General features: G+C 49.6%; 1 protein-coding gene across 1 annotated transcript in view; it reads right to left on the reverse strand.

The window, feature by feature from the left end:
• Positions 1-423: 423 nt before the first annotated feature.
• LOC149357915 (defense protein l(2)34Fc-like) overlaps positions 424-19,835 on the reverse strand; it is a 57,252-nt gene continuing 37,840 nt past the window's right edge. Inside the window, exons 2-3 of the mRNA XM_089577990.1 lie at positions 4,255-4,462; positions 424-2,034 (exon numbers count right to left, since the gene is read on the reverse strand). Of these exons, the coding sequence (XP_089434116.1) occupies positions 1,941-2,034; positions 4,255-4,462 (302 nt within the window). The 3' untranslated portion in view covers positions 424-1,940. The remainder of the gene's footprint in view (positions 2,035-4,254; positions 4,463-19,835) is intronic.

Consider the following 19,835-nt stretch of genomic DNA (forward strand, 5'->3'; position numbering starts at 1 on the left):
TGTTACGGAAAACAAACACAGAACTATCAGGAATAAGAGCAACGTCCTTGTGTTCGTGCCCCATAACAGTGCAGCGTAATTCAGGACACCATGTACAGCTGATCATCCCACATCTTCGCAGTGCTACAATTGGCTCTGACCAGTCGCATCTTTAGACTGCGTGTTCTAAGCGGAAGCTCAGCGAAAACCCAGTTGAGGGCAGCATCTCCTTTGTGCTTGAACTTTTTTGTTGTTGAATTAATCGGGCTTGTGTACTGTAGTGTCTGCAGTTCTTTACGCATCTAAATTCTCACAAGAGTACAAAATTGCCTGAGGCATCACCAGCATCGCCTCGAAAATTATTGTGTATCCCCTTTAAAGGTGGAAAGATTAACGAGACAGAGCCAAAAAATTTTTCTGAACTTCTTTTTTTATTAACAATGTTTGCTCAACGTTTAACAGCGCCACCGGAAACCATTTCCAGCAGCTCCAGTGTGGCAGAAGCTTGAAGTCTTGATTTTGTGGAAGATATTAAGAAAAGCATAGCTGTAGCATTCTTGTTAAGTCGCTTTGCAAGCTGCGTGTGCTGTGCACACAAAGCTGAACCAAACATGTTGCATCATTTCAAACCTGGATTCCAAACTGCGCACGAATAAATACGTTAAGTATAGAGGCACGCTTAAAAACCGACGGAGACAAATGACGCATGCATCCATGGTGTCTGTGGGTCCGTAGCGATATCGTATGGCGAGAGTATTATACAACAACAGTCCGGCAAGTGCGCGCGGAAAACAGTGGGCTCCGCTTTTTCTCAAGACAAAAAAAAAGTGACGAACTACGAGCAGAAAACAAATGAAGCGACATATTAAAACAAACTGGAAGTATGGTACAACAGGAAAAAAACGGAGAAACTAGTAAGTTTAACAGGCGGTGATCGCCGAAAGCATGCTCGTCTTTTTCTAAACACCTAAGCTGGGTTGGTAATAAAACATAACCATTTTAATCATGCACATAATGGCGTAAGACGACGACAGTGAGATGATATCCAATTTAAAGCACCTTTCGCAATATTAAGGGAAGGACAAATTAAAATTCCTGGCATCTTTTCCCGAATATAAAGCTAAAGTTCCTCGAAGAATGCACTCTATCAGCGTCAGTGTGTACAACCTATTGTCTCTAAAGCTTCAAAACTATCAATTTATAAACCCCAAGCGCCCAACAGATGAAAGCTCTGCTATATTGTACCCCCAATTAATATATCATTCCTTTGCGAAACGAGAATTCGGAACACAACAGCACGTCCAGAACAGCACACGAGTGTCTCGCCTCCGCATACATCGAGGCACGCTCGCTTCTGTACAACTTGGGAAGCGCAGACGACCACGTGCGCGCGGACTCTTCAAGAGCAGCGAAGCGCACAGAGAAACGCGTTGCTTCATTTCCTCAAGCAAAGGCTTCGACACCCGAAATTCCTAAAAATGTCCTCGTTCTAGCCATCTTCAAGCTCTCCGGCAGTCAGGTGCTGCAGCGGCACCGCGCACTTCTATGCGCGTAAAAAGCTTCAACAGGCGTGAAAAACCTCTCGTTGCCATTCAATTGCCTGCTACCGGATGTTACTGGGAATCTTGGCTAACGGAGCTTAAGTGTGCTTTGAAAGGCAAGCATTGTGTCGGTTGGTCGGTTGGCTCACGACTCACTGCTTGTTTCAACGTTGCCATTTCTGCGCTATATAAACAAACAGAACACTGTACTTCTCGAGAGTGTGCCGACAGGATTAGCTGAGGACATCACGTGCAGGTCACGACAGACTTTCCCTACTCAGTCGCTGAACGGGGGCAATTTCCGGAACTGAGGGAGGAATAACAAAAAAAAGAAAGAAGGGAAGCTCTTCGCTTGAGGGGATGAAACCGGATCCATAAGCTCTTGGGCGCCTGGTGCTCGTCCTACGGGCAGGTTGCTTCCTACTTCTTCTTGATGTACTGCAGCGAGGGGACGGCCGGCACAGCTGCCACGAGCCCCGTGTAGTATCGAGCATAGGACTCGACCACAGTCGCCCTGGGATGAAACGAGAACGAAGCAGCATTAGTCAGGAGTAACTTAGTCGGGTATCTCCATGTTCACGCGCGCGCGGGAAGAGGGAGAGACCATACAATAGAATTAGTGAGAGAGAACAAAATGAAACTGAAAGGAACACAAAAGTGCAATAAACTTGGTGTGCGTTCCGGCAGTACGTCCTGGCAATACTAAGCAGAGGTATAACCATTTCCTTGCGGGCTGTCCGGATAGAAGTCAAGAAGTAAGCGGCAAATGTCCCTCGAAGGGACATGACGTCGCAGTGAACCGCCTTGCATTTGCTAACCACCCGCGATGACACGCTACCAAATACAAGGAGGTTGATTGCGACGTCATCACTATAGGTCGACGCAATTGTTTGGAGGGCCTCCTTCGAGGGTCATTTGCCACTACGTTGGTGAGTTCGGTGCGACTAGAGGTTGAACAGTTCCGAAACTCATAGATCGGTTCTCACCTAATTTAGCCGCCCACTAGAGCGGACTCCATTTCCCACCACTCAGTCACCGCTATTGCACTCACCCGGTCGGCCGCAATTGAGGCGACTCGTATTGAGTTGGCGTCACGCAACGTCAATGTCACTAACAGAGCGCTTTGAGCCTGGCAATTCATCACGCCTTGTTTTCGGATTTCTTGCGAAACATATATACTTCTCAGGATTAGCAGCCCACCCTAAACACCAAAAACATCTCCGGGTGAAGTCTCACCATTTCAAAAGTGAAAGCGTCTTTTCGATGGCGAGAAATTTCAGATCACGGCGGCAGCTGGCTATCTCAAAACACGGCTGCACATTCTGGTCAGAGAAGACTGAAAAACATCTATTAAACATGATTGCATTCAAGCCTCATTCCCCATCGGAGGGAAGTGAGGCGCGCATGCCTGAAGTATCCAACGTTTTACATAAATGGGCGGACGCATTCCCCAGTGACCTCGTATGCCGCAAACGCGCCGAGCTTAAACGGCCCAGCCAAGTTGAGTCGCTAGCCACAGATAAAAGCGAGTATCACCACTGACATCCAGCGTACCAGCCCGCCTTGCTCGCCACTACCACTTCAGTGGAAACGGTCGCTGGAATCACGCCGTGCAAAGCACTAAATCCTTGAAATGCGCGAATAGGGAACGGTATTTTTCGAGCAAACGCATCCGTAAGAGTTGAACATATGATCGCTTTCCTGGATCGCCTGAAATGAAAAGCTAGCCGCCATTATTCCCGCTACGATAATTACTTGTCTTTTAAGAGTAGACGTTTTCCCCCTGGGGCACAGGCATGTTGCTGCATTTTTTTTTTTTGTTATTGCTCTAAAGGGTCTGCATTCCCCTCCAGGCAACTGTGCAGCCTCTTGGTCGCTACGAGCCACGCTGTGGCATTACCTGGCTGCACACATCCATGATATCGTATCAAAATACCTGTATCAAAAGAACCAGACCACGCCAAATGAAAGCATGATCAGCTGTAACTGGGACACGAATGGATAAGGAAAAAGTATTTCCTTCTCCTTATCTCTCTCTGAGACCTTCCTACTAAATGCCGTCGCAATTCGCCGATCCCATCGACAGAGTAAACCTGTGTAGCAATAGACATTGAAGAAGGGTGAAAAAATCAAAGTGAGAGTGCATAACAAATCAATGCCAATTGACAACTTACGAGTATTTTAGCCCAGGCGGAGTCTACCGTACAGGCAATGCGCCCAATTATGCGACAATAAGTGGTAATTTGCTACGACTTCATTTTATCTTTCGATGATACGCTTGATCGTAAACGAACTCTTTTATCGTACAACAGTGAAATCCTGACTTCACTGAGGCAGTATAGGTGACCTTGACGTCATATAAGGTTCGACTAAAAGATATGCACGGCCAGCATGAATATAAAGTGACCAGCGAAAATTTACGGGATGCTTCTGCGCGGGAAAAAAATGACCTCGGTACCGTCACACTTTCCAGTCGCCTGAAATGCCTATAAACATAAGAGGGCGTGCATGCCCTACCCGTTGGTATCGATACTAGGCGATCAGTTTGCGAGGCACAGCTACGATTTTGAGCACACGCATCGGACAAACCTTTACTATCAACTGTACCAAAAATGTAAATAATGTTTCAAGGATCGTTTCCCAAAGGTTCGGCGTTACTCGAGGCGCGTCGACAACTCGGCATGCAGTGGTGACAGCGCACTCGCCACAGCGGGGACGGCCGGGTGCCACTCACATGAAGACGACCTCTCCCTCGGGCTGGTTCTGGGGTGGCAACCAGAGCAGGGACACGTGGCTCTTGGGGTGCGCGTCGTTGTGCGTCACGGCGCTGCAGGTGACCGGGTGGGTGCCCTTCACCTTGAGGAAGGAGCCGATGCGCTTCTGGGTGCGCGGGTCCATGGCGGCGATGAAGAAGCCCTTGAAAGGGGCGCCGCCCAGCTCCACTGCGGAGACATCGAAAGTGGGCACAGAGGTCAGCTCGCGCAGGAACACACGCCGCCGAAACACACGCGCATTCGAAGCTAAACTAGCCGATTGCAAGTCCTTATTCTCGAATCAGGCGTCAACCATTCCGGTCAGTGTGTAGCGTGTACCGAACTCGTCTCACAGAATGCTGGGTTGAAGAGTAAATACAAAAATGCCAGCAGTCCTACCTTTCACAACGCAAAGCCAACTAGCGCATCGAGTGCCAGTTAAAAAAAATTGGAGGGGACACTTAAGCTCCGCCTTTAAGGGTACGACGTGATAGCTTTAGTGGGTCAATTCCCATACATGCAGAATGACATTCTATACTTTACATGCACAGATCCCTGGGAGTCCTCATACCCCTCCTGGCGCAGTGGTGCAGCGGTTAAGCGATGCGCCACTGCCCTGCGATGGCAGGTGCTCCCAGCGGGGGGCCTTGTGCGGCCCAGTTTGATCTTCCCGAACGACCAACCATTAATTTAACTGCCACCTGCCACGGTGGCAGCTTGTGATGACGCCTCAAGGTCACGTGACGAAGGTGGCCCACCCGCCTCCTGGGTTGCTCTTTGGACATCACCTGCCAGAGTCATGTTGCACACACGGCGATACCCGGCTTTACCTAGCAGAGTGAAGCTATCGCATCAAAAGGGGATGCCCCCCGAAAATAGCCCAGAGCTGTTATTCTGGTACGTGGCTTGGGAGGCTCTCAAGTATAATCAAGCTCTGAACTTAACCACTGCGTTGTATTTTTTTTTTCTCCCGTACGGATTGGGGATGCCATTTCGTAGCCCCCAAAAACCGCGGAGATAGCCATAACAGGCAACCCTTTTAACTTCGCCTTTCACGAGCAGTGCACTACTTTCTCATGCATCCGGTTGGAAGCTTACCGTGAAAGCAAGCACGCACTAATGTGAAGCGTCTGGTGCTCCACATTTAGGTCGGACAGAAAAGACAGACAACAATTAGGATCAAGCAGAACTTTTTGCTGGGCTAGTTGGTTCATTGCGACATGAGTGAAAACAGCGCGAAAGAAGCCCGAAGGCTAAACGAAGAAGGGTCAGCGCTCTTTCCTGTAAGACACTCTCCGGGGCATGTTGGTTCATAGCTGGCAAGAATATAAGCGCAACAAGACGACACACGTTTTTCCTCCTTCTTTGTGTCGTCTTGTTGCGCTTATATTCTTGCCAGCTCTTTCCTGTCCCTTCTTCGTTTCGCCTTCGGGCTCCTTTCGCGCTGTTCTCGCTCATGTCGCAATTAGGATCGCGATTTTTTGTTTGCACACCTAGTAAAAGCTCTAAAGAATATGACAACAGTGCTAGGCAAGTTTCCGTTCCTCTTTTCCCAAGAAAGGACAACATAGAGGTAAGACGATAGCTAATATATCCTCTTCTAATCATACCATCGATGCATTTTCTTCGACTCGGAGTGTAACACTCCTGAATAACTTTCTCCTCCCTGGTGCTCTTTATTCACGAAAGCGAGCAGCTTTGCGAAAACAAGCGCTTTAACTGCAAACGCGCCCAGCGAATTCCGCCAGATTGGAGGTATTCGTGAACACGATTTTTCACCCCCATCAAGAGGCCCCTATAATTTCTTCCGAACACTAATCCTGAAAAAAAAGAAAGAACGCGTGACCAGAATACACGCCCAGTATAGCCTTCCTTAACGGCCATTAGTGAGGTATATCTACAAGATCTAAATGCCCAAAAAAGGACCTAAATTTACTCCGTCGGGTTGTGACTGCAATTGATACAGTGCCCAGACGACTTCGCGCTGGGAAGCGTCGTAAAAAGTCAACGCACGTCGCGACGCTCTCGGCAAGCACGCGGCGTTCCGAGAAACGCCGCAGGCCTTCGCACTGCATCAAGCCCGAAGGAGGAAAAAAGAAAACCGCCGAAGCGCTTCGACATCCTGATGGCACGTTCTAACTCAGCTTCCAAACTTCGTGACCGCTCGGTTAAACAAGCTACGAAACCCGGAACTCCGTTCGGGCCCGCCGCTCTCAGCAGCTCCTTGCTGCGGGACTTGTATTCCCCGTGATCGAAATGTCCCGAACGCTATAGTTCGCCTACACGGAGCAGCGCGGGGATAAGGAGCCCAAAACCAGAAGCAGAGGGGGCCGGAAGCCTTCGAACTTTGTCCGGGAAGATTTCGCTCGCACGAGCGAGGAACGAGGACGAGAGGTTGTTTGCATTCGCTTGTGATTACCCGCCCCGAGGCGTTCCATTCTCTGTTCGCCACGAACTTGCTACCCAAGCAACATAGGTAAACGGCCCAGTACTGCAAATGGATGGTTTCACTCGGGCCCGCTGTAGCACCGGCCTTTGCCGATACGTTTCCAAACATCGCGCCAATTGCGTATGCTGTTTGGGTACCGTCACAGGACAGACGGCCGAGTGGACGCCAGGTGGTGTTTGCGCGATGGCGAGCGTGTACTGTGACGCACGTTTTCTTCCTCCAGGCCTACGTCAGACATTCAGAGTGCCGAAACGATCCACTCGATTCGCTCTTGCTTATCTGCTCCAAGACTGCGTGTAAGAAAAAAAACCTGTGAAGGACGTCGCTGGCGGACCCGCCCTGCGGCAGCACAATCGTCAGTTTCTTTGACCTTTCCTGTGGTTTCGCGCGATACTCGCAAGAGCACGAATATTGCAATTGCGGAGGTTAAAGGTCAACTCACGCCTCAACTACGCTAACTCTATGGCCCGCATAAGCGGCCGCACTTCCGCTTACAACCACGCATTTTTTCCCCAACGCAATAGCACTCTGGAATTCACGACCTAAAGACATCGCTTCATGCGTAGATCATAAAGCATTTCGCGAGAAAATAAGCGCATCTTTCATAGCCTTCACCGCTTTCGCGTGTTACCTTTGTTACCTTATTTTCTGTTATGTTGAACATGAATCCTTCGTGAAACATTGATATTATACATGCGTTATCATGCGTGTTGTTTTTTCTACTCCTTTTTCCGTTCCTGTTTTTTTTTTCTCGGTTCCTCTGACTTCTTTGTTGTTGTTGTCATGCGCGCTTTCACCGTAATTCGCCGTATGGAAACCGATACTTCCCCCTCCTTTCCCATCCTTCGGCCTCTTAAGAACACCAGAAATGATATGAAATGAAACTGAGGACAAATTTAAGTTGGCTTGCATCGAGAGGGCACCGCTTTCGAATCACAAATAAACCACTATTACCGAAAACAGACCTTTTACAAGCTAGCACACGCGTCGAAACTGAATGAACCTGTCGGCATCATCGGCCAATTTCGCAAGTAACATGCGGGCGTCGACACATATTTTTTGTGCGGATCACGGAGACTACGCTACGCCGCCATTAACTTCAAACTGCCGTGTAGCACCATTGTACGGCTTACATTGTCACTGCATGACTTATATCACCGCGGTGTTCTGGGAAGATGTGGTATAATTTTACGAGAGATCACTGGCCTGCCTATGTGACTTCTAATCGTTTTCGGATAGCGTTCCTCTAATGGCCAGCTTAGGCTAGCAGTCTTCTTCCTGTGTATGCAGGGTGTTCAAGACTGAACTTCCATGGATTGTTTCAATACAAAGGATGAACAGCCAGCGAAAGCCGCTTTTGCAGGTAGGATATGCGACCAGGCGCACGCAGAGTGAGAGGATAAATGTAGGCGTCAATCTTGTCAACAGGAAAATTAATTGCCTTTTAGTCAATGCAGTTAGCTTGCGTGAGGTAGTATTCTAATACTATTCCACTTGGTACAGTTTCCCAAGCTCGCCAGCGTTCCGAGACATTCGCCTCCGAATTTCCAACGCAATCGGCGCAATTACGCACGTAAGGCGGCGTGAACTTCTCTTGGTGTGGTGCAGCTATTTTTCACGGTGTTTGTTAATTTCCGCATGCCTAATGTGAAAAGGGGATAGTATCCAGTTTCACCTATTCCCTTCCGCCGTAGGAAAACGAAGCGCTAACGCTATATACGACTGCGGCATCACACCGGGAGGATTTTTGCGCCGAACGTCACCGCTTTGCACGCGCAGTTGTGCCGACTAAGGTTTAAATTTGGAGATGAATAACTCTCAACACTGGCGCGTTAGGGGAGTTCCACCAATGGAAGACTCTATAAAACTCTATAAACGCTATAAAACTCTATAAACTCTATAAAACATAAACACGTAGACTAACTACATGGAGTCACTAAAACTTTTATTGATCTATGTTCATATCGAGAATGACGACGACCATTACAATCTCACTGTGTGTCCTCCTGGTCGCGTAAGCTACATGCAAAAGTGAATTGCGTGCGCTTCTCTTCGTTTGTTCTTCAAAAATCCTGAATGCCTCATTTTAAACTCCCTGCATATAGGAACGAGTTTTTGAAATTCTGAGAGTTTCTTTCGTTCACGCCCGAAGTTCAGCCTCGGAGAACGAGAGCGAGAGCGCGCACCATTCCACAGCGTAACTGACCCGCGTCTTCTGCCCGCGCGGCGAGCCTTCGAAATCGAGGAAGAAAAAAAAAGATAGAGACGAAGACAAAGAGCGTTCTTCTGCCATGGCGGACGTCGCATAATCCTATCCTTCGCAGGCGGCACGCTTTCTGGCTTTTCCAAACAGCAGCGTAGCCCGTGGAAAGCTCTCGTTCCGCGGCGCATCCAGCGAGTAATGAGCTACTGCAACGCGGCACATTTTCCGCGCTCTGGCGTAAGGAGCGTTGATGACGATGAGCGTGACGGTCTCGAGAGTGTGTTGCCCGCGCCGGCGGCCTGTTTTTCCCTCCGACAGCCGCGTGAGCGCAGCGCATCCGCGTAGGGCCGGCGCAGTAATGACGACGCTGAGATGAAGCTTCTCCCGCGAAAAGGCGATGCATTCGTTCAGTGCCCTGTGTGGAGACGCGGAGGGGAAAAAGACGCGTTCTAATACACGGCTCGAGCTTTGACGGCAGACCAAGGAACACAAAAAGCGGTCTCCTGAATGCGAACGACGACGGCAACAATGCTGAGGTGTTCTGCCCGCTATGCCCGAAGTCATCTATCTTTCCACCTAAGCCGCTGCGTTAGGCGAGTTTCCTTTCGCTGCACGCGCCCAGCAGTGGGCGGCGCGTATGTAGATCTTCCCGACCGAGAGCCCGTGTGAACTGGTCCGAAGAAATCAGAATCGGCGCTGGCAGCAGCCACGAAACAAGAAGGCGGAACCGTAGCGCGTGAAGTTTCGCCCGTTCTTTCGCTTCGCCCCCCGACGCTGGTGTTCGTGAATAGACTGAGCTGGGTCTATCGCGGCGTGCTATTGTTGCCTTCACGATGAACTGGAATATAAATGCGAGACCGTACGCCTTAATTATCCCGACCTGCTTGTTGATGCTGCAGAGCGTAAGAATGTCTGCTAACTGCTAACAGCCTTTCCGTTATCAAGTTTATTGACCGTGGCGTTTCTCTCTGACGTCGGTAGTATGCTCTGCAATGACGTTCAGATAATTCAGATTGCATCGATGCACAGACATTTCAAGCTTTCGGTAAGGTTACTCGCGAGGAACTTCTTGTCCGCTCAAATGGGCCGCTTAAATGGGCTTCCAAGGTTCGTAAACGTTAATTTTACTTGCATGAGCCCTCGCTGTTAATTTTTTTTGTATTCTCGTTGCGGAATAGGGACGAATACGAAAATATCTGCGTTTCTCATTTTCTCCTTAACACGTCAGCAACATCACGGCGGAACGAAAAAGTTCCAAAAGGCCCCGGCGGCAGTGTTTGTGACGCCAGCGAACTGCTTGTTTTCACTCCTTTTCTTGCTTTATCATTCTCTACTCGCACCACCTTCAGCTCTTAGCAAGTCTATGTTGTCGCGGCAACAATTGCTGTGGTAAGCCGGACGAGGACGTTGCAAAACTACAGAAACACTTTTCTCCTAACGTCTTTTTTTCTTGAATATCATTATTTTCTGTGCAGCTCGAACAGTGCAAAGACCGAAGCCACCGACCAAAAGTAATTAAATAACTCCGAGTATGCGCGTATTTACGGACGGAATGTAACTCACGGAAACATGAAACGCTTTTTTTCCAAGCACACCTTGCTCCCGCAAAGGCGCCAGCAAGAAAGAGCACCAACTAAGCATCATCCTTCGTTTCGTCGCGCTCCGCTGTGCGCTTCACTTCAGCCTGTGACATTCCAGCGGTACTCAATGGAGCCATGCTACGCGAGAGGAGACGATCGCGAGTGCGCGATCATTCGCCGTTACTGCAGTTCGCCATGTCTCTACACATCACCCGCTGGCGCGTTTTATCCGAAAGGCAAGAAACAATTCAGTACACGACGCTGTTTCGAAATGTCGACCGTTCCTAAAACACGACGCGGAGGAAACAAGGCGAATAAAAATAAATCGGAGCGCACAAGGGGTTCGCGCAATCTTTCCCGGAAATCGGAGTGAACCAAGGTATGCAAATGGCATGCGGAGAATGCCAGCGGCGCGCGATTCCGCCGGTTTGTAGAAAAAAAATGCACAACTTTTGCGACGGAGGCAAGAAACTGGGTTTTCTCCGCGGCTTTGTTTCACCGGTGGCTGATCCAGCACCGATAGGCAGTGCCACGCGAAACAGTGTGGCTCAGTGCGTTTTGTCCCCGCGGCGCCATCAAAGTGGCCGATGCAAATGACGTCCTGCTGCGTCCTTACCGCAGCAACAGTGTATAACAATGCGTGAAGGCACGGTTGGCAACACGCGCGACAGGAAGACAATGCAGGGCGAACGATAAAGCCCCCACTCCTCCTCAGGACAGAAGCAAAAACAAGCGACGAGTTGACGGTTCATCGAAAGTGAACTGCACTAAGAAAAGCGAGGTACGCCACAATCGCTGCTGCCGCCTTGCACTCAGTGCAGCCCTTAATCGTGTTGGGTAATCTCTGTCCTCGAACTATGCCCCGCAAACAAAGGACTGGCGGCGGCGAATAAGCAGACGCGTAGCTTTATCGCAAAATAAAGGTGCACGTCTTGCGAGAAGCAGAAGCGTCCACTGTAACTTATACCGGTAACTTTTGAGCCGTAGTCGTATAGTGAGATCTGGAACAAAGTGCGGTGTTAGGCTGGTTAGTTAGCGATCATAAAATAATAAACGAAACGAGAGGGAAGCGAGACAAGGGGCATTCAAACCCGCTTCTTCTCTTCTCGCCTTGCCTTACATGCCACTGAGCATTTTAAATATCCCGAGAGCGGCCATCTTGGTAGTAGGAAACCTAATCAAAGCAGCAACTGCGCTGTCAATGTGAGAAGTAGCAGCCGCATCGAATATGGATAGCAGCGGTCCGGAAATCCCGGGCCCTCACAGCTCTTCATTAGACCCCTATAAAATTGTTTCTAAGTAAACATTCATTGTATCGTCCGTATCAGGCGACACATACCGTGGCAGCGAATCTGAACACAGCAGGTAGCAAACGCCTGCGTTATGCAGTGAAGCATACTTCAGTGATATTAAACTAGAAACTGATTATCAACTAGCGCGACACTAAGAAACTTCCCCAAGGGGGAAGGCGATGATGTCACGGTGTTATGTCTTTTTTCACCGCTTCGTTAGTGGCTCGCAGCTCTACGTAATAAGCAGTACATCATCATCGCCCTTGTTTTGCTGCTCGTCTCGCAAAATCACACCAGCGATTGTTGAGCCTCGGGCGTGTTTCTTTCCAAGCGTCGATGGGAGACTCGTTTACAATTGCAAATTAATTGACAACGTCGCAAATTCGCCTACAATCACTACGGACAAGTTATCTCGCCGTCGAGCACAAGGTCGCGGCTCTGACATCAACGAGCTCCGTTCTTCGGGCATCAAACTTGCCGATGAACCGGCTACACATTTTCAAGAAGCTTGTTGAGGAAAACTTTCTCAACGAATTAGTTTGGTCTATCGTTCATGGGGGTTTTAACGTCCTAAAGCGACTCATGCTATGAAGGAAGCCGTAGTGAAGAGCTCCGGATAATTTCGACCACCTGGGGTTCTTTAACGTGCACTGACATCGCACAGTACACGGGCCTCTAGAATTTCGCCTCCATCGAAATTCGACCGCCGTGGCCAGGATCGAACGGGCGTATTTCGGGTCAGCAGCCGAGCACCAAAACCCCTGATCCACCGCGGGTGCTTCAACGAATTAGTTGCAAAGCCGTTCTCAAATTAGGCTACTATCACCATCATCACAGCCACCAGTCAGGCTACATCTACTGCAGGAGACCTTACCCCTTCATCTGCAATAGGCGCTGACCGCCGCCAGCCGCAACCCCACTTAATTCGAGCAAATTTCCTAATCTCGAATTCCCACCGGCCACCCAAAACAACATTTCCTTCGCTCATAATGGACCCAGTGATATCCTAAGACAACCTCGACAGACTCTAGTGAGAGGGAGGAAAAGGTGGCGCTACTACAGTTTCACGTTGTCTCGCTCTAGCGAAGACGAAAGCTTGTACAACCCTGCCCTTCCGGATTGATGGCACACTTCCCACTGCTTCAGCAACGGTTCGCTCAGGTAATGTCCAGCGAACATTGTCTTCGGCCGCGCTGTAGTCATCACTCTGGGCGCCGAGGTACAACGGCACGAACTCACGTGCTCAGATGCGGCCGCAAAAAAAAAAAAAAAACCGCGCGTGATGAACGCAATCGAATATTTAACGCCCAAGCCATTCTTTTAAAGCGGATACTCTCGCATTGCGTGCGGACACGCACTTTCCCAGAAAGTTCCCGTTCCTTACAGACCTTCTGCGGCAAAACGCGCAGAATGAAACGACGAATGTGCTTTACTTCTTTTTTTTTTTTTTTCAGCGCTGTCGCGCCGTTACATCAGGCCGCGCTCGTAGTGCGCCCATAACGCTTGAAGGCCGCCCGCGAAACCCGCGGAAACAGCACGCATTTCCAACCCTCCCCTCTCTCCGCGGCCGCGCACGAGCGGACGCGTGTAACACCGAGCCGACGGCGGCATGCGCCCGCGAGCCGACGCCCAAGCACGCGAGCCCGGCATCAAGAGCAACCTTGCAGCTCTCAGCTGCCGAGGCGGCCGGTAACAACGGAAGCACGTATACAGCGCGCGCACGACGCCGTGCTTGCCACTCGCGGAGCGAGACAAGAGCGACACCCCCTCTCACTGCACCTGCTCGCATGCAGGCACCCCTCTCTGCTGGGATTTTTATGCGAAGTACGCGACATACATTCCGCTACTCCGTTTGGACACCGGTATGCATGCCGCATGCATGCCACAGCGGGGCAACGGTCGCCCGCAGCCAGACTACATCGACTGGGGGAAGTAGAAAGGAACGGCGAAAACAAAAACACTAAAGAGAACAACAACAAAAAAAAAACGCCCCTGGCACGGAGGTTGCTTTGTCGCCTTTTCTTCGCGTTCCGGTCACGAGGCGGGTGCCGCCGGAATGAACGCCGCCGGGCCACGATGGCGGCGCCTTAGCTCACGAACAACGTGGGCGCCGTTTTCTGGACATCTGGGTTGGATGCGTCGAAAGCAAGGAAAGTGGCTGGGACTCGGCAGACAGGAAGGGTTGCACAACCACTCTTCGAGTTGATTGTGCGCATGAATGAGCGAGCAAGTAAGAGAATAAGAAGGCCACTGAGGGAGGGAGCAGCCGGCGATAGGGGATCCCTGAACACTTCATTCGATGTGAGTATTACTGCACACTGTTCTGCGAGCTATCTACGTGTAATGAGCTTGAAAATGATCTTCCTGCTCTATATCAAGTGTCTGTTCAAACGAGTCACTAGCACTGTCGTGATAGCCAAGCCTAGCAGAGCTCTTCGCGACTTGTCAAAGCTGAAAACCACAATAAATTATAGGCCGACTTTTTGAAGTATGCACACAGAGATGGTTTAATTTTCTTTCCTTCCGTTACTCTGTTTTTTTTTTTATCGTGTAGGTACAGGCTAAGAATGTTAAATTAATTTTACGAAGTTTTGCTTCCTGACCCCGCGGTGAACTCAGCTATGCCTTGTACCTGTACGGACGCAGCCAAACATTTTCTTTTTTCGGGTGCTCTTTGACATTCGAGCCGCTTTTGGATCTAAAATTGGCCACAGATGTCCTGTCTCTTCCTCGCTTCTCACAAGTATTCAAGAGAATTCTCACAAACGGCACAAACCTTCTGCCGCCACGTTTTTCTACCGCCCTAACCCCCCCCCCCCCCCCCCACACACACACACACACACCCTTGTTGCTCATGGTTAATTTTTTTTTTCATTGAGTGCTTATATTTGTGGCCAGTAAAATACTCGTTTTCTGAAAACATCGCGCTTGCAGAATAGTGCGCGTAAAAGCGGCAGGCAACCTTTGCAAAGACGGAGATGGAAAAGCAAAAAATTCACACAGGAGAAGTGAAATTTTAATCGCAGCTTTTTATTTTATGTTTTTATTCTCGACGAAGGCGCGAGAAGTGCGGGCAAACTGAAAACTGCCGCTTTTCCACGGCACGGACAAGGTGATGTTTCCGTATGTAGCGCAAGAAATGTGTCTCCTGTGCGGCGCGCGGTAAAGAGCAGCCAGCCAAGTTCCACAGGGGGAATAACCTAACGCTCCCAAGGCGGAAGGTAAGTGCAGGTGAAAATGCCGCCACCCCGACCGCTCATCCGTGAAGACAGAGCACGTTGCGTTACCGAAATAGACTGACTAGGCAGAGGACAAGAAAGAAGGAAAGCCAACGACCCCGCAATGTAAATGCACCACTCCAGAAAACAAAAAAACTGCCTACTATATTCCATTTATTCATCGCCATTCACGTGTGTTGCGTTATGCGATAAATAACAAGCAGGGGGTTTTTTAGATGCTCTTTTTTTTCCAGCGGGGAAACCGCGAGTTGACTAACAGCAACGCAGAATGCGAACAGCTGCTGTCACCGGCAGCCCAGTATCTGTCCTACTTCTAACAGTACGCGAGCGGTGCTCTACGGAGCAAATAAACCACAATCCACCCTTCATGGCTGACAGTGACAACATTAATGCACGTTTCTAACTCTGTGGGCATATACAAGCCACATAGACGGCAGTACGGCACCCTAAGCTCAGAAGCTACCGCCAAATTTTGCTGCTTTCGCTCAGCATAGCAAAGATCATGCACTAGGTGTTTCACAACTTGTGCTTAACGCCATAGTCTCTCGAACACTGGTCCGAACACCTGACGGAAGATAAAGCCGACGCACGGGGAAACTATTTCCACTTATTCTGCCACTGATCAGAAGTGACGCTCAGCTTTGGTGGCGAATGAAAAATAACGGCGCAATTTTTCTGAGCTGCCGTGACACACACGAAAAGAAAAACAAACGCGATGTAGCTTCTGTATGCAGTGGTCATAAACTTTAAACTATACAACCAAACTCTCTTCGTTGAATAAGCAACTACATTTCCCTCAACGACTTAAATCCCGTTGTCATGGAGTGGATGCCATTTGAAAGAAAAAGAGACGCCCACCAGTAAAAAAGGATTTTAGATCTTAGGCTCCCAGCACAACTTCTCTCTCTTGTTTAAAATTTACCCACCCCGGAAAGGCGGGTTTCCGTCACACTCTTTACTGAACGGAACATCACGCCGATTAAATCCCGCCCCCCCCCCCCCCCCCCCTCCATTCCTTGCGGTAATTCCCCCTCCACCGTTTCAACTGTTACGCGGCCTGTTCTTGGAAGTAGCCTTCAAGATGCGCGGAAAGCATCTAAAGAACCAATGACCTTTTCCTTCGCGTCTCACCAGCACGCAAAGCCTGCAAAGTATTGCTTCAACACCGAAAGCAACAGGTTTGAGTGGCCGCCATGAACAAGTTGTTTTTTCTATTTTTTAATGGACCCTTCATGTTTGGCTCCTCGTATCCTGTTTCCCATGTGCAGCACTCAGCTTAACTCAGACTCGTTAACCTCCATTTCGTTCCTTTCATATCTCTTTATCTATTTATCTCCCTTTCTGTGTTGTCTCACTGCGAACGGCGCCATCATTATAAGTGACTGGGTTCAGTTTATCTTAGCTTTAACATTATATGTGACTGGGTTCAGTTTATCTTAGCTTTAACAAGTCGTGAGATTGAAATCCCGTGCAAGCATATGGCCTCAAAACCTCTTAGTCAGTGTATTGGAACGCCAAAAAAGAAAGCGACACACTTCCGTCTTCACCTCTTTCTTGTGCCATCTTTCTTCACCTAATCCATGTCATGAGCCAATTCCCCGCAGCTGCGCCGACTCTGGGCGAGTGCGAAAAAAAAAAAAAAGAAACCATCAAGATTGGAGTCCACGGCGCTCACATTCACCGCGCCGCCGCTCCATTGAAAGCGCATCCGCCCCGTTTTAATTGTTTCCTCTGCGTGACAAACTCATTCGCACGCTTTACCGTCTTTCCTTATACGGTGATGACGGGGCATTAGCGCCTTAAGCCACGCGATGAGCGCGCATAAATCACGCTTTGCTCTGGACGCCTCTGAAGGAACACCGTCGGCGTCAAGGGCGAGTATGGGATGGGCGCGATCGCGCCACTCGCTATGCAGATGAATTTCGCACGCCAGGTCGCGAGAAGTGGCTGTGGGAATCATTCGCGTGCTCCCTGCGGGCTACGAATAGAACTCCCACGCTTCATCACCACCAAGGGCCCAAGCGCAGTCATTTCTTTCTCATTTGGCCCTTCGCATCGAGATGCCCGAGCGAACGTACGAGACGCCTCCTAGGACACAGTTCTGAAGCTTAAAAAAGGTTCGGATCCTGAAAAAAGTATTGGATGCGGCAGGTTCACAGAGATCTGACCTTAACGAGCGCTGCAAACCGCTCGCTAGATGCTGACCAACTCACTTTAGATGTAAAATCGGTGCGTTAATGAGGACACACCCATTCTGCAGTGTACGTGCATAACCTTCCTGGTCACCATTGAAATTTGTAAGCTTAAAGTATGGTACAGTGGCTGCAAAGAGTTAAGCTTTATCGCCAGCAATGACCTCGCTGGAATCGACACTTTTCTCTCCTGCTTATGACTCACGCGCAGTTATGGCCGTGCCTTTATTGAGCACACAGACGTACCGCCAGTGAAAGATGTGTGCTGTATGAGGCTATGGAACCTTGTAGGAGAACGCCGACAGCGTTAAACGAGACGCTGAGGTTTCGCCTGCGGTTATTACCGCCGAGCGATCGAGGGCTCGTAGTAGAATTTCCAGCTCGTAATTGGCTGCCTAGGCTGTAATTGGGAGGATTTTGTTAGCTATGCGAACGTGAACCTTCTCTGAACGCCATGTTTTTTTTCACGGTGGCCGAGTTTTATGTCTAAACTATGATTGCCGAGCACTGTTGGGTTCCTGCGTTATCATTTGTCTAAACGCTGTCCTAAGGGGCACTGTCGCCCTCCGTAGCAGCGTAGGGATGAATTCAGGAATCTCCGCATGTCACCTGCGTCTTAATTCCCATTTCCCGCGATTCACGGCGCAAATACGAAATTTATCTGCATTACAGCAAGTCAGCGCTGCATTTCGATGAACTTCGAATACAAGAACCAAGGGGAAAACGGAACACTGTAAAGAAGATTCTTGCGAATTAGAAGAGCAGTCGATATCCGCGCATCAACAATACTGTGCGCTTGTATGTTTGAGTTCGACTTATCTTGTAACACACGAAACCATTCGTGCCAAAGTTGCTGACATTAGGCTGGACTCCACTGAAAACGATGCATGGAAGTTCCTCTGATGGACATTTTCTGGCGCATGAGCCAGCTGAGGTATATATGGCCCCAGATATCCCGTAAACTTAGATTTCCGCGCCCAGGTGCAGAAACCAAACCGTTTAGATAAATAGCTGACAAAGTCGTGCGACTGCAATCACTCTTCGACAAAAGAGCGAAAAGATCGTTCTAACTGATATGCGACGGAAGAGGAGAGAGAAATGAAAGCGCCCCCGCACTTGGGAAGGACGGCACGCGGGAGCTCACCCCCCGAGTTTCTCAACTTCCACCATTCGGCGTTCCAAGCGTTCGGGGACCTTGCGCCGCGACCTGGAACGACACCGCGGTGTCGTATGACAACGGGTGTCCGGCCGGTTGCGTGTAATTGCCACGACCTCGCTTTGTATGCGCATTCGTTAATAGGTGCGCACGGCGGCTGCCTGCTTCGTTTCAAGGAACCGGGCACGCGTGCCATGCCCTCGGGAACACTGGCGCCCTTGAAAGTGGATTAGATGCACTGACCGCGTCCAGCGAGCAAACGAAGAGAGGAGGAGGGAAAGCCGAACGGTACCTATACATCTATACACCTACCTCCTCGCTACGTTTTTCTTTTAAGGAGAAAACCTTTAATGGCTCACACTGCCGTCAGTTAACAAAGCGTGTCACATGCGTTTAACTCGGGAACTAAACAAGATAGAAGAAAAGCATTGGTTGCTTCAGATAGAGGAGGAAAAAATGTACCTAAAAGCCAAGTTTGATGACTGTAGATTAATTAGTTAATTATAGGCAAAATTTTCGAAATTGCGTCGAAATAGCGCGGACGTCGATATAGCCACGGGAACGGTGTGACGTCACATCCACCGGAAGTCGTCACGGCATAGTGTCCTCGGCTTTCTCCTCTCAACAATTTATTTGCCAAAGTGTCCAAGAGATTTTTTCCTCTCACTTTCTCCACCGTACGCATATTAACTTTTGTCTTCCATTACCAGGCAGTTTATAACACACCTCGCCCAACACTGCAAAAAATTCGGAGAGCAGTAGGTCGTACGAGCAGCGTGCTGTAGCGTTGCAAAAGAGAGCATTAGCGCACATTTGCGTATCGGAGTTTCTTTCAGGTGGTAACTTTTTATGCGAAGCATACTACTTTAGCTACCACTTCAGCCCTTCAAAGTGGTTATGCGCCTCCAAATCACGTGATAAATGACGTCACACCACGTGACACGGTGACGTCACGACAGTAGAGAAACGGGGACCCACCTCGCGCCATCGCTGTGATTGTGCGCCTCCAAATCACGTGATACATGACGTCACACCACGTGACACGATGACGTCACGACAGTGGAGAAACGGGGGCCCACCTCGCGCCGTCGCTGTGGTTGTGCGCCTCCAAATTACGCGACGCGATGATGCTTCGCATTCTCCAGGCTTAACCAAGTTAAGCCTCAGCCATTTTTTTTTTTTTTACAGAACATCCTAACAGTGAACGAAACTGCCTCACGTGCGTGTGTTCTTCGCCAAAACCAAAAGTATGCCCCCCGTGCCAGTTATAGCGCCCATTTGTTGACTATGTGCCGCGAAAATGCCCTGTGTATACATAGCCCGCTCTGAATTCTCGAGAGAACACGTCCACACGCTCGAGAGCACACGTGCGCACGAAAAGGAAAATAATATGAGCACAGAAACCGACGCGTACACGCTGGGTGCACTGAGGTGTTACTTTCTTACACGCC

The sequence above is a fragment of the Amblyomma mixtum genome, chromosome 3 (genome assembly GCF_055824585.1).
Source record: "Amblyomma mixtum isolate Tamu chromosome 3, ASM5582458v1, whole genome shotgun sequence".
Classification (NCBI taxonomy): domain Eukaryota; kingdom Metazoa; phylum Arthropoda; class Arachnida; order Ixodida; family Ixodidae; genus Amblyomma; species Amblyomma mixtum.